At 43.0% G+C, this 26,257-nt stretch overlaps 1 protein-coding gene across 4 annotated transcripts in view; it reads left to right on the forward strand.

The window, feature by feature from the left end:
* Positions 1 to 26,257, forward strand: part of LOC129727836 (nuclear receptor subfamily 2 group F member 1-B) — a 155,807-nt gene that overhangs the window by 17,286 nt on the left and 112,264 nt on the right. For 2 of the 4 annotated variants that reach the window (XM_055686049.1, XM_055686050.1), the window contains exons 2-3: positions 8,906 to 9,055; positions 23,736 to 23,783. In XM_055686049.1, coding sequence (XP_055542024.1) covers positions 8,906 to 9,055; positions 23,736 to 23,783 — 198 coding nt within the window. The remainder of the gene's footprint in view (positions 1 to 8,905; positions 9,056 to 23,735; positions 23,784 to 26,257) is intronic. The other 2 variants (XM_055686051.1, XM_055686052.1) reach the window with 1 other exon arrangement.

Genomic DNA, 26,257 nt, shown 5'->3' on the forward strand with positions numbered 1-26,257 from the left:
CATTTGATAACACTCCAACGATAATGTAACGTCAATGAGAGTCTAACGTCAAATAGAGGGTCCCCGAAAATGCAACGATAAATGCTTTGTAATATTTAATATTGGAAATAATTTACAATATATCAATAGTGTCTTACTTCTAGGTCTAGCCCCTAAGCTACTTCCAAAAATCGCAAAAATGAATGAATATTGGATTGGCTTTATACAAAACATAAATTTTCGCCTCTACGAGGGGCACGACAGTATTGTTTATGCCCACTGATAGAAGAGTTTTTAAAGTAGGTTGACGATGTCATTTAAATAGAATATTTCTCGTCCCATAAAAAAGAAACATTGTAGAAGCAACTCACGGCATACACTAATTTGTGTTGATTAGAGCCGTTGGAGTGAAACAACAACAAGGTGATAAAATATGGAAAATGGTTTAAATTCCTTTTGCAGAGCTATAAATTTGTATAATACTCTTTTATTATCCATATAGTTATAATTAATTAGATGTTTGTAAAGTCCTAATTGATTAAATGTTTTTCAAAACAGAAATTTCTCGAGAAAATCATAGAAACACTCAAAATCTTGAACACATCATCCAGGTTTCATCTGATATAAACATTTTTTTTCCAATAAATCTTCAAAACATAAATTGGATTCGTTTTTTAGCATTTTGAGGCTTCTTACGGGAGTTTCTAAAAAGGAAATTTTGATGGAGCTCGAAAATGCTTCTTGCTTTCTAACGTTCAATACATCAACTATACATTAGTAGAAATTTTGATTATTGTAAAATCATTGTTTCACTATTTTTTAATTCCATTGTCCATCATCTTTTAAACGAGCTCTGTTTAATTAGTTTAACTGTCAAAACACCATTTTCGCTTGAAACCCAACAGTTTAATTGTAGGTCGTTAAATTTAATTATAAACTTGATTTTGTTTAATTGTAAACGTTAAATGGCGAAAAATTTACCTATTCGCCAGTTTCCCTTGGTGGAACCTCTCCGCTCGCTCCGCTTTCAAACTTTTCATGACCCGCTTAAAAACATCACACACCGTGAATTTTGCTTCAATGGAAGCCATGATGTCCAATGCCTACTGTCATTCTTTACACGCCACGCTTTATTCAGGAAATATTAAAGAATAAACTCACATCCTAGGGGTTAGACACCTAAATTTTCATGAAAAATATTTCAGTAATATTACACGGTATTGTTGATTTTGATGTTTATCGTTTATCTGTCAAATTTACATCCAACGATAATGTAACCTTAAGGAGGTATGAAATAGATACAGAGGTGCTCAAAAATGCAGCGATAAATACTTTGTAATGTTAAGTATTGGAAATATTTCGCAACATAATTAATAGTGTCTTGCTCCTAGTACTCACTTACAAAAGAAATTTTCGTATTCAAGCTTTACTTCTTGTGATTATACCTGAATGTGCCCTTTTTTTAATATTTTAGAATTCAAATTAAATTTGAATATTAAGAAAAAATATTCGGATACTATTTAATTCCTCTTAATTTCCGGCAAGGTTTGCTCAACCACCGACGACGCCGTTGTCGCTTCCTCTAAACACCAATTCGTCACCGCAGCCAATGGCTTTCCTCTGCGAACAGGATGCGCGAATGATTAATTTCCGCATAATATGCCACCACGATGTCGTCTCGGTTGGGCAACCCAATAAATACGCTAATGAGCGCATCTTCCACGTGATACGATTTGAATAAATGAAATTAACTCCCATGTTCTAACCTTTTACGGAAGTTGGCAAACGTTGGTCATCTGCCTACCGTGAATTCTCGGCCCTTCTTCGGCTAAGCACGGAGGGCTCAGTTGGCTTGCAGCACCATCATCACTGCCAACTCGCCTCCGCCGTCGCCACCACCACGGAGGGCAACAGCAGCAAGCACCAAACGACTTGCTGAGATTTTATTAACTATTAACCTCAATCGTATTCTTTGGCTCTGCGTTCCACCCATTCATTGCTTTCCTACCGACCGACCGACCGACGGTCGATCGATGGATCGATCGATCGGTTGCATACGACGACTGCTCTGAAGTAGTGCTTCTCTCATTTCTTAGAGGATCTTCGCCGCAGCAGGACGCACCATACTGCACGCCGGTGATACTGCCGTTTCACCAGCGAAGGTGGTGGCGAAGGCTGGTGGAATGCAAGAAATCGTGACCTACTCGCGCCCCGTGATCACTCGGCACTCGCGCTTTGTGTACTACGGCTACGCCCTACACCCGCTAACGCCGTTCAGCCCTTCGCCCTATTGCGACAACGGAACACCAAATTCGCGAACACAACACACGATCGTAGTGTCCTCTCCTCTCTCTGTAACCCTCCATTCCATCGTACCTTCTCGTTCACTAGCTCGCAGCGGCTTGCTCACTCACTTATTAATAATAAAACTGATGATGATGATGATGAAAACGATCAATATAATCATCATCGCCCGGGACAGCCGAAGCGAGCGTAATGATCATGATTATCGAATCTTCAGGAATCACCCGACCTCACTCGCCTGCCAGCCTGCTCTGAAGCAGCCGATCATCACTTACCATTCACCTCTTTGTCTGCTGTACTGTTGTAAAAGTGCGCGGTGAAGCGATCAGAATGTCAAAATGTCAACAACGTACCCGCGGATCAACTGCGGGTTTTATTTTGAGACCGTGTGTCGAGAGCTAACTCGGGCCTCTCACTTGCGCGGCGGTCGACTCGCACAAGGAATGCGGTGACAGGTCACCAAAACCGATCGATAACGCTGCTGGGCCAACCGGCCGGCCGTTCGTCTGCTTGGGACGCACGAGTGAGTGAGCTCTTTGTAAACAGAGAAGTGCTGCTAATCCTTTTAACATATAAATGGCCGAATGAAACCTTTCTTTCTGCCCACTTGCCTCCGGGCGGTGCCCAAAGAGCAGCAAAAGAGCAATCCCCCATCGCACCGGGTGATGTGTGACATTTGCTGTTTTCGTTGGTGTGTTGGTTTGTTTTATTTTTTTTTTGTGTACCTTCTCTCTCTGTCGCTCTTTCTAATACCAAACTGTGGGACGTATGCTCGTACCTATTACCCATTGTCAGGTTTCGGTCTATCGAAATGAAGACATCCGCCCGCCCCTTAGCGAACTGCAACTGTAACGAAAAGGATTAGCTTCTTGTCCCGTTTGTAGTGAAACCGTGTGCAAACCTGCCGTCCGGCGGGGATAGGTTCCAATTTCCGAAGTAGGAAATGCGTTGAACTTTGCGCCCGAAATTTACGTCACTTTGCGATGATCCGTCGGCTGTTTTCAGACGGACAGTTTCTGCTCCAGTCGATGCGATGATTTACGCCCTGAAAGCGTCGTAAAAATTAATGAAAAACCATTTTCTCGTTGGCAAAAATAAAGTTTTCGTTGGTACGCGCACAACAATTACTGCCGTACTTACATTATTGGTTTTTACACTCGGTGGTCTCGCGCAAAGATGTTTACTTTAAACAGGAGGTCACCAGTTGGGGCGTCGCAACCTTCTGACATAAATGCTGTTGATTTATGAACAATGTGAGGGTCCACTGAGTGTGCTAATAGTTCACCCGAGCCTAGGCGCTTCTCTTATCAACAAAGGTGGGGAAGCTAGAACAGAGCGTGCTATAAATCCTCCGAACGGGAACTCATCTGTGACCGGTTGCGCGGCGCACAGAGGAGGAATAAATTTGCCCTCACGAATGCGGAACGCGGTGCGACGACGTGCAAACGGGTTCATGGCGTTCATGTGCGGGTGCGTTGTGTTTGGTTGCTTGCATGTTTCATGGGCAGATAACATTCAGACAACCGGACAAGCAGCTAACTGTGCATGTTGTGTGCCGTAAGATCGGACAGGAGAACGAGCCCCCCGGGCACACATTGTCGCTACTAATTTGGCGGGTAGATCGGAATCTGGTTTACTAAATTAGTCGGGCCGCGGCTGCGGATGGGAAGAAGCGTGATTTTGCTAAACCGAAACAAAATTTCCCCGTGAAATTGGGAATCCGATCTATTATCGAATGACCTTACATTGATTGAAGTAAATTGACAAATTCTATCCCGACCTGCGATCGTAATACCTTGATTCAAGTCATTCGGTTGAATTTTTATCGCACGGCTGTCTTCGATTGGCAAGTAACTAAATCGATTTCAATTCAATACAATGCAACGTTACTCTGCTGTGGGCCGACATCGACTACGACAAACCGCTCTTCAGGTTCCATTTTTTTCTTCTAGCGTCAGATTAAACGCTCGAGGGGAAAGGAAGCAGCAGAGGCCACCAGAGTTAATAGCCAGTAAGTCACCGGAGTTGCGTCGTCGTTGTCGTTGTTGTTATTGCTGGTACACCGCTCGCCACTAGCCAGGTTGCCAAGCCGATCGGCAAGCGCTGATCTCACGAAGGGGCTAACCCGCAGGCGCCAGAGATGACCTGGATCGGACCACTCGCGCGCTCACTTTGCTTCCACTCTCCTCCACGTACCCAAAATCTCCCCAAAGAAGGCGAGCGGCAATGGGGAAATGGAGAGAAAATCGAAGGAAATAAACTCATAAGTACCACCGAAAGTCGTGATCTTATTCTTTATGCAATGAGAGTCGTTTTCGACAGTTTCTAGGCTGGGGGACTTAGATTGGCGGCCGGTACCGACGGGGAATCAATCGGTTTGATCAGAAATACGCGCGCGCGGATCTTCCCGTTAACGGTTTAATTATATTAAAACAATAATAATAAGGTTAATGAAATGATAGGGATTTATTCGTCTGGCAACGCTGATTCGAGCAGCCCAGTGTTCCCAGCACGCTCTAGCGTAGCGGACTCGAGGGTCGTATTTTAATGCGATGGTAACGATTTTCCCGTCCCAGTTAGAAGTGCAGACTTCCCACAGCAGTGAAAAGATGATCGTTCGCGCAGAGGATCACTATCATCGTTGATCAGAAAATAATTTATTATTTTATATACATTTTCTGCCGGCCCAAAACGATGGCGACGCGAAACGCGAAGTGCCGCAACAATCTATATGTGAGTATGAAGAGCTTTTAATCTCATGGTGCTCTCTTCGGGAAGGAACACTACAGAAAAACACGGCCAGGTTAGCTTTCTTGTAAGGCGAAACGTGCTCGTGTGATCGATTGCTCATGATGGTGGAAACCGCGTGATCATCGTGTCCGCCGGGCCAACGAGGAGGGAAAAATACACACCCACGCTGAGAGGAAAATTATATACCATTTCCCCTGAGGCCACTCTCGGTGCCGTGCGGCTGTCAGCACACATTCTACCCATTTCTGCAAGGGTATTCTGCTTTAATTTATGATTAAATTTATTAAAATTTGACACTCGATAACTCCGTCTGACAGCGGTTCGGTGCGGGCACATGTGTTTTCAACCGGTTCGGTTGGTGACAAACGTTCAAACTTGCTGATTTTTAATCAAACGTAATTGAATTAAATATTGTGATGTATGCGTTCAAAACTTGGACCCTCTCGACGAAGTTGTCCCAATTGTCCACGTGGTGTCAGATTGCGGTATCATTTCACCAAAAAAAACAACCGAAAAAATAAAAAGCTGCCGTCCGGCAGTGACCGACCGAAAACTGGCTGCCACTCGCTGTATGCAAATTCATGCAAAATTATTTCCTGTTAACATTATAAAAAACAGCATAAAAATAGCGCCTCCGGTTTGCTCTAGTTCAATTCCCTGTATGTAAGTTCCGTTCGTAGCCTCCTGGACAATTGTCTCCTCGCCCCCTCCAGTTTCCCGCCGCGCAACCAAACCGTGAACGACAACGTGAACGTGTTACAACATTGCATATGTGACCGATTCCGATGCGGCCGTGTCTTCCCTTTTGTGTTTATGAATAATGTATAATTTCACAGGGATCACTTTTCCCGATCTATCACGACGACGACCGTCGGAGCAGCAGCGTCGCAAAAAGGGGTTTCATAATCAATTATCTACCAACGAACCTCAAAATTATCTCGTTGCCGAAGGCATCCACACACACACAGTCTCCTCCTACTCTGCTCCTTCAGTCTGTTCCGAGATGATACGAATGGGCGCAGACAGCAAGTGTTTCCCGGTAGAAGGATGAAAGCCGAGAACCGAATGTGATACATCTTCCCGTTCCTTCCGGGCTTGAAACCGAACTGAACTTCTGCAACAAATGAGTGAATAATCCTGCGCCCCGTTTCATACGAGCGTCTCCCACTGCACTGAGTGGGTGGGTGAGCTGAGCCGAGCAGAGCGTATAGGATTCCCTCTGGGGCCTTGGGCACAAGATAGCATTTGCGGTCGGTGTCCGATATATTTCGTTCCGGCTGCATTGCGGGACCACAATGTGAATCTAGATAAATAGGTGTATCATATATTTTTTAATTTAATTATCCGATTTTCGTGGCCCGAGGCGTCTTGATGGATCGTACGTGCGACGATCCTGGCTACGAGTTGTCTACTAATGGGAAGCGGAAAAGTTCTGTCTTGTCCGTATGATGAATAGCCTAGATTTGCTGTGGGTTATCTGGCCAGCCCAATCGCTCCAGACTGAACGGTTTCAATTACTTATGGGAAATGACGCTGACGTTCACACAACAATGGAAAGCGAACACGTGTGTGCCGTCAAATTATGCAATCTTTCCGCGATGACTGTGAAGATGTTTTCGCTGCGCCTCCGGAACGGTAAGCATCGTGTTACCAGCAGTGTTTAACGACTAGTAGAACACGTCAGAACACACCGTTTGCAAACGCTTCACGGTATTTCTTAATTGCCTTCCAGTCCCCCAACGCCTGCCTGCCACCAACACTCGCGCAAAATTCATTCCTTCCAGCAGCAACTCATCAGTAATGAGATAAATAATAAGAAATTATTTCCGCTCCAGTCCACTGGATCCAACATTCCTCTGTGAAAAATGTGCATTCATTACAAATTTAATCGCAATCCTTTCACCTCAATCAGTGACTGATAATAACTGCTGAACACCTGCTGAACAGTCGCTATATTTGTTTATACTCTTTTTTTTTTGATGACCATAATCGCTTTTGCGCTCGCGTTCACACACGCATACACGCGGTGGGCGGCACACTGATTGAAACTCACTCCGTTGCTGGCAATAATCGGGCCTGACCCCAAAGAGCAACAACAGTAGGCCGAGTAGACCGACTCGGCGGCTTCCGTGTCTGATCCCGCAGGTGACCCTGCACTGATTGAGGTTACACCACACCGCCGCCTTGCTTTTTGTTTTGATGAGTTGTTGGTGGATCCTCGGCCTTGCGGGTCCGAATAGCGAGAACCACCAGCGGCGGCCACCCCGTTACACGATTATGTAGATTTTCGTTCCACGTTTAGCAAATGTAGCGCTGATGGCGAAACAAGGAATCCCAAATTATTAGTTTCTGCGAAAAAAAAAAACCATCAGTGTGAAGCCGAACCGGAGGCGACGACGGCTCTTCCACAAGGCAATTTGTTTTGGGTGGGCTGTGATTTATTTACTCTGTAGGTCTATCTCTCTCTCTCTCTCTCTCTCTCTCTCTCTCTCTTCCTATGACTGATTTAGTTGAGAAACCGGCCAGAGCGAACGGTGGCCAAAACCGATCATGTCTCAATTTATCAGATTCTCCAGTGTACTAAACCGGGCACTTCGGCGGCCTTTGTGGTGGGTCCCTATTTTCTCCAACCTTGATGTGTTTATTTAACGCTCACGTCCCAGTGTTGATCACGCTAATGGAGGGCTTCTGAAATCTGCAATCAAACTCACTGACGGCAAAGTTCTGACGGACGTGAGGTTGAAAAATGAATTTCCTCTCCGCTACGGTGCATCTGTTGTTCCGTTCCGGCACCGGCAGACACAGGTAACATTATGCAAATTGAAAACTGCTAAAAGTATCCTAATGGCTGTACTTTTGTGCCCATACATTCTATCCAAACAGAGCACATTGTGTACTGAAAAAAATAATCACATTCACCGCTATTGTCAGCCGAATATTGTTGCTGCCACCGCTCGTTCCGTCAGGATTCTTTCTCAGGAACTGCATGTTCCTTCCCATTCATGCCCATCACTAGCGAAGGATAATGAATGGAAGGTCCGTTCCCCTCTCGGTGTCCTTACTGAGGTCGCGGCTGCACTCCACCTAGGGCAAAAAGAAGAAATGGCCCAGCAGGAGGCCCCATTGACTAGCTGTCCCTTCAATTTCCGACATAAACCGACAACACACACAGACAAAAAAAAGGTCTCCTAATTATTAGAAACTTTTCCCCCCTGACGTGTACCTTGAATACCTACAGGCAAACATTCGACACAAAAGTGCACACACGAATGCGACACAATGTTTCCGATTGTTTGACATTTTATCGGGACCAACCTCCCATCAGGTGGCCGCGCAGTCGGCTGCCAGTCTCGCAAGCAATTGATTCATTCTATTACTTGCCAACCTCCTCAGAAGCCAAAAGTTCTCGTCTCACAGTGCCAATCGCAGAAAAGGAACACGCGATTCCCGGTGATCTTGGATCAAAATATTACCCCCCCGGAGGCTCGAGAACTGGCTCGCACTAACGATCGAGCTTCCCAGCAACGGGAGATGTACCAAATTGTACCGTTGCACGCCGCCAAACGGATGAATAATTAACATGTTTCTCAAGATGACCTCCCGTTTTCTCGAACAAACGGCTCTAACCGTGAGCCATTCCTGCCAGCTAATTACCGTCTGCGCACCGCAAAGGTTAAAACAATTAATCTTCTTTCGTCCATTTTACAACGAACTGAAAACAAAACCTTGACCCGCTTGATGAGCTTCAACACATTTGGTATTAATCGATTTGAACTGTGGGCTTGGTTGAACAATGCTTACTGGCAACCCAGTTACTGATGACAGTAGAAACAATTTCACTAACATTTTACCCATTTTCCGCTCGTTTCAGGTTGCAAATCGTTCTTCAAACGATCGGTACGGCGAAATCTGACCTACTCGTGTCGCGGAAACCGAAACTGTCCGATTGACCAGCACCACCGGAATCAGTGTCAATTCTGTCGTCTACGAAAGTGCCTCAAAATGGGAATGCGACGCGAAGGTAAGTCCCATTATGTTTTTGCTTGCCCAAGCTCAATCTTTCTTCCTTTAAATTTAATTAACACCACACACTGCCCCTGGCCACTTGAAATGCAAGAATAAGAAGAAGAAGAAAAAAGAACACCCCCTTGCTAGTCAAGTGCTAAACAGGAGCGATGCACTCTGCACTCGGTTTACGAAAGAAAGAGTAAAGGTTAGGTAAGCAGCAATCGGCGAGGCTGCTGCCGCTTTTGACACGCCAACGCCCGCGACTCGTCATGGCGTTTTAAGCCAATTTGTATAAAACCGCAAAATGGGCCGCCATAATGAGAGAGATGTCAAACCCGTCGTGTGCTTGTTGACGGAACTGAATGCGAAAATGGTGGTTACTGACACTTGACGACGCAAGGTCGCTCTTGCTTGCGCCCGTGGATGAATTACGGTCCCAGCCGGAGACGTTCTGTGGAACAATAACCTATTAAATTCATTAGTTTTGTTGGTACTCGACGGATGCCGTTCGAGATTTTGTGTATATATTCGTTTGCGTGTATGTCGCTGGCTAGAAGGATCTTGACTGCAACGCAAACAACGATGCTGGCGACAACGCGGCCGCTCGGCAAGATTACTTATGTATTATTAACGCTGCATTATTCTGTGACACGGCTATTTCATGCTGCTTAAGCCGGCGTTCGCCAATGCAGTCATTATTTATCGGCTGTGTAAATCGTAATGTTATTACGGCCGAGAGCTTTACGGTCAAACGTAATAACAGAGTGTAATGAATGCATATTAATATCGCCATCCATCTCGCGTATAAACAGTGTCAGAATGCTGGAGAAGAACATATTGGATTACATTTGTCACCGTCCGCTGGCAGCACAGTTAAGCTGTCATACTGACGAAAGTATTAAACACGACAATTAGGTACGCTTTTCCCGTGTGCTCTGTGAGAATTTCATCAATTAGGAATCGTTGCCGACGTTGCGCTGTTTGCATAACTTTTTGTTGCACTTTTCGATGCGAACCCTTTTTTTTTTCATTCACGCGAAAGAATCAATCGTTCGTTTATTGAGTCAAAATTCACAGTAGGCACGGGCTCTTCGTTCCCATAAGAACGCTCTCCCGCCAGGTTGGGAACGATGCTAAAGAAAAGGAAACAGTGTTTCCTTTCTATAGTATTTACACAGTAAAAATCAGTAGCAAAATATACCCTCTGAATGAGCAAAAACAAGCTATTCAACTTTAAGGTTACATTACACACACCCCAGACCGCCCAGCTGGAGTGCAACTGTCAATCGATGGGCGGTGCAAACGTCAAGAGCCATTCGAATTGGATGCCCCCGCCGAGCGTGACACCTTGGCACTCAATGGAGACATCAAGTATTCATTGCTTAATAAATATTAAAAAAAAATACTAGACTGATACGAAAATCACAGCCTTCTATTGCGGGTAAGAACATGTACAATGAACACATTTACCGTTGTGTATAAGCACTTCTGTACCCGGTGGCTTCGCATGTCAAACCCAATGTCTAGCGCTGGTCACGCTAGAGTAACCAGCTGCCCCCGGGAATGATATGGCAAGTTACAATCGAGCGACCATCCGAGAAACTGTTTTTCACAGCCTGTGATTTATGGAATCGTTATGATTTTTAATATTTTAAACAAATATCGAAATCGCATTACTCTTTTCCTCGAGGATCTTGCACCCTTTTCGTTGCAGTCGGGATCCTTTCGAACCTTCCATTTTTTTAATATGTAAAGCAAATATAGACAGACAATTGATGAAGGGATTTCGCGCCGTAGCGAGATGCAGATTAAAATCGGTCTGTCTGTCGAGTTTCACTTACAGGACAATCTTCTTCTGCCATCCCGGCACCGTGTAAGAACAATACCGGCAGAAACTATTTTCTATTGTTCCCGAAGAAAGATTTATGGCTCGATGTGTATACCATCACCATTCCCCGTCCCTTAACTTCCTTTCCTGCGACATCCAGTGTAAAATTAAAAGACACGAAAAAGGACTGACCACCGGTCAATCGGCTAACCCATCGGGAGAGTGCCGAGAAAAGGGGTGAATCTTAGAAAAACAATCTGTGGCAAAACCGGCTCTCCGACGGGTTGTGGCCGGCAAACGCTTGGGAACCGGTTCGCCGGCGGTCAAGAAGCGCTGAACTGACCGTTGGAATAAATTAAGGATTATTATTACTATTAAAGGGACAACTCGAGAGCGAAACGGAGCCACCTTGAAGGACGATATTTGACCATCCGTTCAGCCGTCAGACTCGAAAACACGGCGTGACGGCCGAACGCAGATGCCGGTCACCGGATAAGATTGTGACCTTCGGTACACGCTGCCACGACAAAGACATGCGGCGTGAGGATTAGAGGTTTATCGTTTTTGTTTCCGTCGATGGTGCGCGTTTCCGTGTTTCTGTTGTTGTATGCTGTGGTTTGTAATCGCTACAATCTCAGCGTTTTGAGTTGCGTCATTAGTATTAAAAGTGTAAATACCTTCTTCTATATAACCTGCATTTGCAGATTTTTGTTGACATAAAGTATACCGTAACTTCTTTGAAACAGTGCAAAAATTTAAGTCGAACAGAACGGGCTATGGTGATAAATGAAGGACTACCTAACATCATAAGAACAAACCAACATCTTTGAATGACGTTACAAAATGCATTAGAACTATAAAAGGTGATTGTGAGTTGACAGGGTACGCCATAATTATTGCAACAAAAATCCCAAGTCGGTTTGTGGGTCAATATTTTTTGGGCCCAAAAAACGAGTAACATTCAAAACTGGACCTTCATGTGTGCCGGCTCACAGAAAAAAGACCATTCATGACTGATGCAAGTCCAACTTTCCCTCTCTCATCAGCAAGCACTCAACCTTGCTCCAAACCTCCAAACTCACCAGATCTCAACGTGATGCACTTCTCGATTTGGGGAACGTTAGAAGCAAAGGTCTGCTCACGAAAACACACAAATTTGGACGAGTTGAAGAAGTTTTTGCTAAATTCGCTGCATTCCTTAAAACGACATTCGGTCCGCCGAGGAGTCTTATCCTAAGCGTCTCTGAGCTGTCATCAGAGGCTTAGGGAAGACACATTGAATGAGTTGTTGTTTTTTAATTGTTTTTACTCAAAAAAAATGTTTTATTTCAAGTTTTCTGTTACTTGCCAAAACATGATTATTGGTCTCTTTTTCTTACTGCAATAATTATGGCACACCCTGTATATTGGTAACATTTAGGAATGACGTTTCAGTGCAAAATATTTAAAAAAAAATATGTTCGTTTATGAAGCGTACGATTATTTTCAAAAGATGAGAAGTGATATTGGATAAGGAATTCGCTGATTTCAACGTAAAATTTGATTTGCGAAATAAATCACTCCTCATTAGACTTTATTTATCATTTCGATGATTATTTTCAACGAACCTGGAAATTTTCAATGTTGTATCCTAAAAACAAATAAATAGTATTTTAACATTTCTGAAAGATTTTTCCTAGCTCTCGCTAATGAGGAAAATGGATAAAAACTACAACAGTGTTGTGCAAATTTGGCGCATTTAAAGCAGATTCGAAATTCGCACAAACTGCTAACTATCGATTCAACCATGACTTCTTTTCACATTGCATCTGAATCGTCGACTGTAATACAAACGAACAAAAAAAACTCCACCCGCCCATCGATTTGGTCGCCGAAGCAATAACCAATAAGCGCATATTATTTCCCATGTAGAACATCGGTCATAAATTCAGGTTACGATGCGGAGCTCTCGTGGAACATCCTTTCCCGGGCTTTTCGCTGAAGTTGAAGACTTGAAATTGATGATTATATTGTTAACAAGAGCAGCATACAACCGTAATAGCAACAACAAAAACAACAACAACACGCAGTTAGGCAAGACTCCTCACCCTCAACCCGCAATTGAAGCGTATGCGTATGCACTGGTCCCGGTTTGTGGAAAGGAAGGACGGAGGGACATCACATCGTTCACGGAACCGACGCTCGGTGGAAACATTGTAAAACAATTATTGTGTGGGTGATCAATGATGATTATGATGTTCAAATCTTGGCTGCCTCGGTCTCATGCTCTGTGCCCCTTGATTGTACCAGCTGTGAATAACGACGACGACGGCGGCGTCCACGACAAACAGGGGTGTGTGTTAAGGCTCCATTCAATAACGGCAACAACATTATCTCGATGTCAATCATAAGTGATCTTTTTTATTTTTGCTACGGCAGTGTGTGCGGCGATGAATGTAAAAATATTTTCTCTCTCCCGCTCCGTAACATCATTATCACAAGCTCATCGCTCTTTTCGCCGGCTGTCAACTTCATCGTTTCGTTTGTATGGCTTGGGTATACACGAGATAACACGACTCGTACAAGACCGTTTGAAGAGCCCTCCAAGTACGAAGTTAGACCTCGCAGATATAACACCCCCGTTCCCCGTCCTTTGAAAAAAAATGAAAGATTGACAGTTGCCCTTCTCCCCCCTTTCTTCGACCCCACATGACAATGCCGCATGTAAATGATGATGTTTGCATCTCCCATTGTCCCGGTGTACCACTAAGTCCGGAACTCTCTAGTCAGGGATGACTTATCACCACAAGCCAAAGAAAGTCGCACGCATCTGTCGACTGATAGGATCGCACCGTTGGGAAACATCTTACTGCAACTCTTAACCATAGTCCCGGTGTGGAACCAGGAAAAAAAGAAAAGGTGTCAAAACTGACCTTCTTCCGTTGCGGGCCCATTAAATGTTTTGACCACTGGTCATCATTACCACTTATTGTATCCATGTGCGTTTCGTGAGTCCTTGTCCTTCTACGGGATAAAATAATAAAAAGGTCGCACCATACAGATCAGAAAAAACTTCATTAAAATAAAATGTCCATTTTTAAAGTGACAAAACAGCGTTATAAATACCGGACACATACACCGGGCTCGGGATAGATCCATTGCAAAGGGTTGCCGTAAAACTGTTAAAATACAAGGGATCAATGGTTGGCACGCAGGTAGACCGACAGGCATTAAGTGACCCCTTTTGCCCGTACATGTCTTCACACACTACCGCTGCAATCAGCGGCTGTTGTAGCTCGGTTAGATTAGGCCTTTGTGTGCCGACACCTGAAACTAATAAGTGATCATAAATTTGACCTTCGGTAGGCCTGAAGATGCGTGAATCCTGCCCGTAGATACCTGGAGCGGGAAGCGGGTGCAGATTTACATGGGAATTTGCGCAATTAAGGCCACTTTCTGACGAGGCCTGATGCAGCTCCAGACAAACCCGCTCGGTTTTCTGTGGATGTGTCGAAGAGTTATGGGTGGTAATTAATCTGATGCGTATAGCTACATCAACGGCACATTTTTTCTGCCGTTGTCCATCAGCCGTGGCAGTAGGGTGAGATGGTTCGATGGTCCGCACCCGGACGGCTCTGGCATTCCATTTGTCATATCGCTGAGGAATCGTTTGCGGAAAAGTGTGAATTTCTTGGATTGCACGAATGCAAGGCATTTCGTGGGCAGGAGCTGCAATTTTAGTGCGATTGCAAGTCTCTCGTGGTGGTGATAGTTGGGTTGAGGGAAATTGCCTAACAGTTGCGAAAGTACCGTTTTTTTAAATTGCCTATTCATACGAAATATTTCGCGATAATTAGGTATCAATTTAGAAAAAAGCTGTCCGAGTCTATCTCTATGCATTTGATAGAATTTTGTTATGTTAGAGGTAATCTGCATAATAACATTTAAATATCACTACAAATAATCGTAAAACGTCATGCGTCATGACTGTAAAATCCATTGAGGACCTCGGTCTAGGTTCACTTTTTTATGTCTTCTATTTGTTTGAGGCTCCTCGGAAAAGATGAAAGAAACTTTCATGGTACAATATTTAATTTTTAAAAGCAGTAAGAAATTTATTTTACAGTCAAAATATTCACAGTTTCCCATAATGGTCATTGAAGTACATATTTACAAAACTTAATTTATGATTCCTTCAGTTACCAAAAAATAATAAAAATAATAAAATCAATTCAAGCTGATGTTACAGCTATAACTGTTTATTAGTGGAACTGATTTAATACCAGTTTTTGTTACTATTTACTTGAAGAAAACGAAATTCTATAGGTAAACTTAATTACCGCTTAGTACGGAAATAATCGTCAAATGTGGACCATGAAGACGCAGGTCTTTTAAGAGTTTACCTCACATAGGAATCTTTATCATATTGCTACCTTCGACTCTATAAAAACAAACATTTTGATGATGTTTGTATCAAAAATTGCTGTTTCTATGAAGTTTCCTATAAACATGAGGTAACTATTAGTAGAACGGTAGTTGGCTCCAGTTTTTATACTGATAATTTTTGTACGAAAACGAAATTACGAAATTCAGAATGGTTGTTTTTGCCTCGCGATTGCTGCGGTGGTGCTGCTTAGTACTAACGGTACATTGACCCTCATGGTGACAGCGGTGGGCAGGGTTGATATTTGTTGACACTCTTGAGTGAAAGTGAAAAAAAGCATCCATGAACGTTATTTTTTTACAATCCTTTCAGAGTTCTCCCTTCCCGCTTTTTGCATGGAAGTGAACTGTCAAAACACCTCATTATATTTCATGCGATGAAAGCAAGACAACAAAATCAGTTTATCAGTTAACGAAGATAGTCAAGGCATCGGTCAGTGTTAGTGAAAAAGTGTTTCGGTGAGGTTTATTTTGGTTGAGTAGACTGTTTGTTTTTCTTTTTCGCTTTGAAGTGAAGATCATTTGGTTGGATTTGTCGTCAAATTTTATTCCGTAACCATGAACGATGAGCATGATCTATTTCATCTGAGTATAACAGCACGTTACTAGGACGAAAATCTAGTGTATCTGAAAGAGTGCTGCGATCATTGGAAGTGAAAATTGAAAATGATTGGCTGTAATTTTCGAAGAATTTTGCTGGGGAAAATGACTTTTATCAGCACTGGCGGTGGGATACGAACCCACACTATAATAGCGATGACCTTCTCAATTGCGTTGATTTGTATGATAACTAATAACCAATTCACATATCAAATTACCATTATAGAAGAGTTTTTTAGGTTTTATTATTTTCCGAGCTTCTGTAGCTTTCGAATAGGTAAATTGTCACCTCATAAATCTCATAACTTCGCACCACTTCAACGAAATACTCTGGGTATTTTACATGATGATCATCATCACTTAGATAGAATCATATGATTTAAATGCTGAATGTTCAACCAGTGTTTGCTGATTTTTGTCGCTTGTACTGAGTTACACTAATAAACCATGGTACTCAATTGCGAGGATATTGAATGTGTCTTAGCTATAACAAAATATTTGTCAAGCAAATTATCATACTTTTTTGTATGGATCTAACTGCGACCTGAAATTTTGATCTTTTGTGGGATTGTCCGAACGTTTCTTGATGTCCACATATTTTTTTGGTTTTTATTTTCTTTTTTCAATACCACTTATTGCTACGTGTTAAAGTGCTTGTAATAACCCCAGACCTTCTATTTTTTATCTTCTTTATAGACCTGTTAACAGGCTCCTTGAAGAGAGCAGCGAATCGTGTGTATCTGAGGAGCATGCAAAAAAAATCCGCTGTGGAATCTGACATATTTCTCTAGAGAAATAATAAACTGATGTGAGCTTTGTCACACGAAAGGACAATACACTAAATAACTACACCTTAGAGCTCACTGCAGTGCTTTTACTATGTATCTCTCAAGCATATATCAAATAAGGAAAGCATTCAGATAGAAAAGTAAATTGCGTTGTTTGCTTTGCATTTCGAAACAGAAAAAAATAAACCCATGCACCCATCACGCATGTTTGCTCTTCGAATACTTTCGAATTTATATTAGCAGTATACACCGCGGTGACTTCTGTGTATTTTCACTATAATGGTTCACCACTCTTATTTCACTTGGCTGTGGTGTAAGCAGCAAGTGTGTTAGTTTTTCTGCGAGCAGCAGAAACACAACACGAATTAGAAAAAGTGTGGTAAAATTGCAAGAAATAAGCGGTGAATCTTCACTCTGCCCTTCCCACATATTAGAAGAATACCAAGCCTGCATGTTCCCAAATCGTATAACATGCTGTTGCTGGAGAGAAGTTTCCGAAGGTTAATATAAAAGTTTTTCAGTCTGCAGAGACGTTTTTGTGTGGAGGACCCTTTGACATTGAATGGCCTGATTCTACTAAAATTCGAACCTATGACCACCCCCTCGTCAAAGCAGACTCTATGACCTACGCTCCTCATTATCAATATTACTTTTGAAGTATTGGTAGGCAAAAACCAGTACAGTAACGCTAAAACTGATTTTTTACCATACCATTTCAGTGTTTCGTTTCTTGACCGATCTAGTACATTTTTCATTGAGATTTCAGAGTTACACTCATATGCGTTGCACTTTTGACGTAGAACTACGTCTTATCGTAATATATTAAGCTACATTCTGTGAAAGCGTATGCCGTTGGATTGATTAAATGATGAATGGTAGAAATTAATAGACAGCATAGACTTCATCAGTAGACACTGCACTGCCTGCCGTAATATTCTTCATATAAATGGCAAAAAATGACAAAATCTCCTCGTCCCAATGAGTCGAGAAAAGTTTGTTTACATGAGTCTAGACTGTTTTGATGTCTCGGAGATGAAGCTTTTCCGAAAAATTCGTAGTAACCTCTTTCATCAGACTAAAGGGGGGCAAACATCCAGCGGCTATCAACTGAAGAAGCGTCTGCAGAGTACTCGCAGAAGGTTGATGAACGGATTGAGGAAAGAATTGAAGGGAACCTGAATGAACAGTGGAGACACATCCACAGTTCGATCAGCACTACAGCGCGAGAAGTGTTGGGTACAACTGCGGCAGCTGCGTCCAATGAGTGGTTTGACGCTGAGTGCCAGCGAGTGACGGAGGAGAAGAACCGCGCCAGGGGTCACATGTTGGCCACGGCTGTGACTCATCAGAGCATGGGTAAATATCGAGATGCTGGAGCCGCTGAAAAGAGCCGGAAGAAACGACAGCATTGGGAGCGTATTCTTGCGGAGGCGGAAGGTTGCTTCTCCAGGCACGATGCGAGGGGCTTCTACAAGAAGGTCAACGGAATCAGGAATCGAAACGTGTCAGCCCCTGTCATGTGCAACGATAGGGAGGGTACCTGATAACCGATAAAACAGAGGTGGCCAGACGTTGGAAGGAACACTTCAGTGTTCTATTGAACGGGAATCGAGAATTCAACTTGCAGACGCACCATCTGTTCATAGACTCCAGGGCAGCGTACGATTCAGTTAAGAGAAATGAGTTATGGCAGATTATGATCGAATATGGCTTCCCAACAAAGCTGATTAGGCTGATACGTGCCACCCTTGAAGGTTCTACATCAAGCGTCAGGATAGCCGGTGAGATATCGGACTCTTTCGTGACGTTAGATGGTTTGAAGTAGGGTGACGGGCTGTCGAACTTATTGTTCAACATCGCATTGGAAGGTGCTATACGGAGGGCTGGTGTGCAGAGAAGTGGCACCATCATCACGAAGTCGCACATGCTTCTAGGTTCTACGGATGATAGCGGCATTATTGGTAATAATGGTAGAGCAGTATAAGAGGCCTTCGGACCTCTCAGAAGAGAAGCTGCGAGATTAGGGCTTGTCATAAACTCTGCCAAAACTAAATACATGGTGGCTGCCAGAGTGCGTGGTAGTCCGTCGGAGGATTGTGCTGCGGTAAAGCTAGATAGGGAAGCATTTCAAGTAGTCGACGAATGTATTTACCTGGGAACATTAGTGACATGTGACAACGAGGTTAACTGTGAGATAAAGAGGCGGATAGCAGCCGCAAACAGGGCCTTTTACGGATTATGTAACCAGCTAAGGTCCCGCAGTCTGCAAATCCGTACTAAACTTGCACTCTATAAAACACTGATTCTTCCGGTGGCTCTCTACGGCCATGAATCATGGACGCTGAAAGAGGCTGATCGGCGAGCTCTTGGTGTTTTTGAGCGTAGGATTTTGCGTTCAATCTTTGGCGGCAAACTAGAAAATGGTGTTTGGCGCAGACGCATGAACCAGGCATACAAATCGGCGGATATAGTCAAGCGAATAAAACACGGCAGGCTTCAGTGGGCTGGGCATGAAGCGAGAATGCCGGATGAGCGTCAAGCGAAGGCTATATTTAGCAGGAATCCCGATAGAGGTCGTCGACTTCGGGGTAGACCCCGCACTCGGATGTATGCTGTCGACGAGGATGCACGCGAAATAGGTGTTAGGGGCGATTGGAGGATAGCAGCCCAAGACCGAGGGACATGGCGACGTATTCTGGATTCGGCACTGGATCGATAATCGGTCTGTCGCCTTGAAAGTAAAGTAAGTAAGTAAAAGGGGGGCAATCCGCTCATAAACTGATCTAAAGAGCTGGTTTTTCATAGTGAGTAAGTGATCTACTGCTCTTTTTAAAGAGCGATATCTCACCCCTTACTCCAGGTAAAAAGCTAATAACTGTAATGTTGACCAGCCTTACTTTCTCACTTCAGCAGCCTAGAGCCGTAGTGGCTCGTGCCGTATCAAGAATTTTCCTCCATTCCACTCGATCCTGGGCTACTCGTCGCCAATTTCCTAGACGTCTCGATACTCGCAACCTGGTTAAGCCATCTAGCACGTTGGGCCCCTCTATTCCTGGTGCCGGTGGGGCTCTTGAAGAGAAACGATTCTACCGCAATGTCGCCCGGCATCCTCGCGACATGTCCAGTCCACCGTACCAAATGTTGTCCGCAACATTTTCTGTTCGAATACGGTCAGTGCGTGTATGTCCTCCGCGAGCAGCGTCACGGTTTTGAGTCCATAGGGAACTACCGAACGGTCTAATTAGAGTTTTGTACATCGTTAGTTTCGTGCGGAGGGGTATGCTCCTGGATCGAAGTGTCCTGCAAAGGGCAAAGTAGGCTCGATTTCTAGCTTGAATACGTCGTTGGACTTCTTACTTGTGTTATTGTCGCGGTTACCCGAGATCTCAAGTATACGAACTCCTTTATCACTTCGAGTTCGTCACCGTCCATGATCACCGTCTGTGGGAGGCGAATGTTGGTTTCTTCCGAGCCTCTTTCCTTCCTATACTTGGTTTTCGACGCATTTATTTCCTCCGCCGTCGCTGAGTTTCTCGTAATAAAGTCCAGGTCTCTCTACCCAGGTCCAGGTAACTACCTTTGGCTGGTCCATTTTGACATATCTAAAACGTAGCAAATCGCTTTGACACGTTAATGATTTTCTCGTATCATCCTATACTTTTAGTTGTGTGAAAATGTCCGATTTTGTGCCAAAAAATCGTCATTTGGGAGAAGTATACTCTTCTCATTTCATTCAGAGAAAACGGCAGCTGAAGCCCTTCGAAAGCTAGAAAAAGTTTACGAAAATGCTTCAACGTGCCGTGATTGGCTCCATCACTTTAAAGACGATCCGCCTAAAGGAAGGCTAAAATCCTTCGAAGGCGCTGAATCGGAGGAATTGCTCGATGAGGATCCATGCCAAAAACAGGAACAGCTTGCCTTGGTATAAGAAAAGACCCGCCAAGCCATTTCCAAGCGATTGCATGTTTTGGGAATGATTCAAAAACAAGAATTATAATTTGAGACCAATGGGAAATGAGCGTCGTTTTTTCACCTCTAAACAATTGCTTCAGCGGCAAAAGAGAGAGTTTTTTCTATCGCATCGGGTCCTAAGGCAAAGAAAATCGTAAAGACTGCCTGGTCATGCTTCTACGTCATCGACTCGGCTGAATAAACACGCGGCAAAGCGGATTAGCAAATGCAATTCAGTAAATATTCAGAGAAATAACATAACAGCGTCATTTTTTTTTTTTTGCAAAAAAATATTATTTGTTTGGAAACCAGCAGCAAAACTGTATCAAATGTTTAATATACGAATGTGTAGTTTCATAACGCAGTAACTGATATTGTTCCCTTCGCTTATGAGTGTAGTAAATACAGACACCGTAGTAAAGTAAAAAAAAAATAATATCAATCACTAGTTATACACGCTGGTCATCTGCGTAGAATTAGACGTTGAAATTGACAACCAGCTGAAAATTGACACAAACTTTTGCGTTATTCCGCTACTTTTCCAAATGCACTGTTAAGTAAGAAGAGTGCGAATCGGGTCATTCGCTGTTCTGGCTTTTGAAAAAAAGGACGTCCAAAATATAACAAGGAATACGACAATGAGGTGACTGTAGAATGGTTAAAAACACAATGAAGCCGAAACAAATTTTGAATTGTTTTTATGTCGAAGGTTATCAAAGTTAGCCAGGCTTTGGCGCTACAAATAAGTAACACCGAGAACAAAAAGGGAATTACCTTTCATAAAAAAATAGTAGGAGGGTGGTATCTGGGATACGACCGCATAGTTGACGTAGGACTACAATAGTTTTAAATTTCCCTTTGAGGCTCTGTTTGATTTGAGCTCGTTTTACTTTTGGCACGGTTCGATTTTGGCACAGATGTGCCAAAACGAGCGATTATGTCTAAACACATTTCTTAGTCTTCTTGTTTATTTCAACCAATTTAAGCTCAACATCTCCAAAAGAAATGTATTTTGGTTCTTTATGTTGCCGAAGCGAATGACCGAAATCGGTAAAACGGTTCCTGGAACATGACCGGAACTTGTGCCGGTGATATGTATAATGATTATGATCTAAGCTGTACTAAGCCTCTAATTACTCGGGTAGTAATATCAAGTATCTAGGTCATCAGCCTCAATTCATCAAGCGACACCTCAAACGACTTGGAACTAAAACTAGTTTATTGGTGAAAATATCTATGAAAAAACGTCATGAAAACCGTTCATTTTTGGCAAATTCTGCCATGTCGTGTTTGGCAAAATCGAACGGGGTCTGTATTTTGATTATTTATTTGCAGCACTCTATTCTAAAAGAAAAAATATTCTCTTCAACATCGATGAATACCTTTCATTCTAATACAGTCAATTTTCTTCAATACGCGAAAGGGCAAGCTTCTGTACAGACCTAAATTGAGTACGATTTAGTAGAAATTAAACAATATTTATTTGTCTTGTGAAGGATGGCTCACTCTCCGATCACCAAGCGGCAAAGATGGTTATAAAATTCTCCTGCAGTTACAAGTTCGTGGAAAAAATAACGATAAAAAACTACAGTTTTTGAACAAAAATGTATATTCACAGAAAATTTAAAATGGACATGAGAAAAACAGAGTGTAGAGTTAAAAAATAAACAACACATTTTATCTGTTATTTATATAATAGAGGCAGATAGCAGGTTATATAATTTATATACCCTGCTATCTGCCTCTACCGACACGTACAGAATTTTGTTGTCCCCGGTAGCGCAGTGTTTTTTGCGGCACCCGAATAATCATATTGAATTCTGATATTTGCTACTACATATACGAAACAAGAAGAAGAAGAAGACAATTCAAACGGCAATTCGATTGTGTTGCAGATCGCAAAACGATACCTACAGGTTAACCCAACACGCCCCACTATGCGTCGACAACGGCAATGTAGCCTTCACTTGGCTTGGTTGCACACAAATGAATATCGAGTTCTACTGCACTGATAGACGACGAGTGACCAGTATTCATACATTGCTCGGTGCAGTACTGTTGCTTGTGCCAGCATGTTTTCCATCAAGACATCAGTTTTAATTACATTCTAAGAGCAGAACGTAAAACTGTCTGATAGTGGAGGTGGTTATGAACTTTCCGAAAAAGCTTCACCTTCAAGACATCAATATAGTCTAGGCTCATAGAAGCAAACGTAAGTTTGACCTATTGGGACGGGGAGACTCTGTCAAATTTTTTTTGCCACTGCTATACAGGATATCACAGCAAACAATTGGTGTCTATTCATGAAGTCTGTGCCAGGGGTGCTCGCATGTGATTGGTACATTGTTCGTGAAAATTCGACCTTGAAACTATTATTCAATTTTCACTGTTAAACAATGAAATGATAATGATAACTGAGAAATCACAAAATTGTCAATAATTTTATCGATCCAACGACATATTGATTATTGTAATCCATCATGTGGTTACATCAGCATTACCGTTTGAAATCTTTCATTCCAACGTTACACCTTGGTTTTAGTTTCCGCAGAATGTATCTGGATATAGTGCGGTTAGACGTAGTCCTACGTCAAAAATGTATGCAAGTAACGACGTGTGTAACTTGCGTGCAATTTTGAAAAATAACACATTATTATTATGATTAATCATTTGGCTTGCTTTTGACGACATTTTCACTGAACATGTTTGTTGCTAAATTGGTCATAAATGCAGTCGAAAAACCAATTATTTCAACTAAATGACTTGAATTGTTGAATTTCTTCCCCTTCTATCCCTTATCATTTCTGACATAAAATGAAAATGAAATTTGTAAGCGGCCAACCTGTAACCCCGGTTTGCTCCAACTGAACTCACTAGATTACGTTAATTGAATATTATGTTTTGAAGTCAATATTCGTTCGATACTTCGCTTAACTTGTTCCTTAAATATTTCGAAGCAAATAAAAAAATCAATTGAATCTGCAAAATATAACTGCAAAATTCAAAAAATTACATAAAACGGTAACAACCATAAAAACCCCTACCAATCACTTGATTCTGATTTGTTGTGAGATATCTGAAATGTAATTCTTTTCAATCTTCAGGAAAGGACCGCATTCCATACTCGAATCACAACATTAGGCAGATATCAGGTATAATATTCTTATTGTACATAACACTAATTTAACCTCACAGTCAGTTCAATTGATTTTAGTAAAATAAGGAATTGTTTTCCTTATTTCCAGTTCAGATTTTTAAACTAAATAGTCTTAGATTACAATAGAGTTTAGAATCAATATGAAATGATAAGAGTAAAAAGCCAACCCTCTCAAACGCTAGTTTCGCGCTGGAATCCTGTCAGGAATGTGCACCCTTGACCGACAGACATTGTACATCTGCTCCTATTGATACACGCGATGCCCATGGCAGCGGAAAAAGAGTACCTACTCAACACAAAACAGGATGCAATTTCCATAAGGCAGCCAAATCACGACGAGCATGCAGTTACCGATCCTCACCGCGGCTGGCTTTCCCGGCTCCCGTCGGAATGTCTAATTAGCCTCGCTTTACACATTCCACCGGTGTGGTGCAGTACAGACCCTACGAATGCGAAAAACCGAAATCAGTCATGCAAAATATTGCACAGTCCCTTCTCGGAGCGAGAGACCACTCCGTAAAGAATAATTTTTGCATAACCCTATTGTCTATTCACCGGTCTCTGGGTGTGTGTGCGTATGTGTGCATGTCCATCACGAAGAAGAACGGTAATATGCTTACCGCTTTCTTCAGGTTGCCTTCGGGTTCGAATCACCGCCGTGATGATTATGCCAAACAAAACCACGCGGGAAAAAGGTCAAATTTTGGCAGGTAATCTCCGTGTGTCCCTCCGTACGCTGTCAGAAGATTTATTTCCGTAATAAATGAAAAGAAGAAACTTGCCGTCTGCTGCGCTGATGGTCAGAACATTATAAAACATCCTCGTCGTGAGGACAAGACAAGAAGATGTTCCCAGGCCGCCCCGGTGCAGCCATTTATAGCTAAGCTAATCATATTCCATCGAATTCATCGCGCAAGGGTCTGTGGCATGGCCTTCACGGGACGGACAGGAAAAAAGTATCCGTTTACAATTTATTTGGAAAAGCTGGTCCGCTTTTGTTCTCGATCCACGGTGGTGGTTTAGTTTGTCTTCGAGTTTTGGTTATCCGATACTTTTCCATCGCCAGGCGCCCGGTGTCGAGGTTTTGCGATGGTAATTCAAATAATTAAAAGATAGCGTAATGATAGCGAGACCTCAGCAGCGCAGCGCTGTCAAAACAGATCCAACCGGATACCGTTAGCGATGCATATCAGCTGATCCGCAAAAATGTGACCAGTCATGATGCAGCAGGCGCGGTCCCCGTTAAAGTGCTGCAAACGTCCTGGCAGGGACCTGAATGGGGTTAACAGGCGTTCCAACAATGAGTCAATAGCCAATCATCCTCTATCGATACCGTAGCCGTCTGTGCTTCACCGTGGAATCATAGCACAGCAGGTGGAGGAGGGGCAGAAACTGTGATGGTGATTCTTCATTTTTCAACGAAATTAATCACTTATTGATACAGAGTGGCGTGGAGTCGCACTCCACAAAACAAATTAAGGGTTTGAATATCTTTGCCACGGGCCTTAACAAAACAGTTAATCGCGTCTGGATCGGACAACGATATGTTCGGGAATTCAATGAATTTCGTCCGGCTCGGAGCAAAGTGGTCTATGGAATGTGCCATGACGGGGCATTTTTTTCGAGCGGATGATCCATCCATATGGCTCGGCATAGGTTCGCCTTTGACGCCTCTATTTTGTAGCCGCTGGCAGCACTCGTATGTGTATACCTACTGGCACAGACCGATCATAAAAGATCATCACAAACAGCAATCGTCGTTCCACTACGCGCCGGGGGAAGCTTGTTTGAAAGGGAGAGCCATTGAATGGCATTCGATCCATAATTTTTCCTCACCTTCCGGGATTCCGGGCGGGAATTTTGCTGGTATTGATGGCTCTTGTGATTTGAATAACGGTCATTAATCATGCGCGGACCTCGGGGGAAGCGGGGCTAACGTGAGCGAAAAATTGACCAGCAGCGTCCAGCTGCTATTCGTTTGGTTGCGTTTGGGGTTCTTTTTTTTCCGAGAAGAATGTAACATTTCATTTTAGTGTGAACGTTTTGATTCAGCGATACGAATCTGATACTTATCTGAAAACAGGATTTAAAAAGCCTTTAACTGGTGTAATTTTCCCTTCAATCAAAGGATAATTAAGGCTGAAGTAGATTGGGCCGTGCGCCTTCCAGCCTGTTATTCTCCTGCGCCACATAGATCACGACAGGATATTAAATTACCGCACACTCAGCGCTTATCACCACTCCAGATTACCGAAAAGATATAAATCTTTCTGCATTCCTTCGAAGATACATTTCCTCTTCAGCCCCCTCGTCTGTTGGTCTCCCGCGCACATTGCCAGGCGAAAAAGCAACAGATAACAGAAATCTCCGAATCCATGGGAAAAAACTTTCTGGAACGGCTGTTACCCGATTACGTGATGTACACCCGCGAAAGCGAACAGTATCGTTCCGCGCGTTATCGATACATAA

This window comes from Wyeomyia smithii, chromosome 3 (genome assembly GCF_029784165.1).
Source record: "Wyeomyia smithii strain HCP4-BCI-WySm-NY-G18 chromosome 3, ASM2978416v1, whole genome shotgun sequence".
Taxonomy (NCBI): domain Eukaryota; kingdom Metazoa; phylum Arthropoda; class Insecta; order Diptera; family Culicidae; genus Wyeomyia; species Wyeomyia smithii.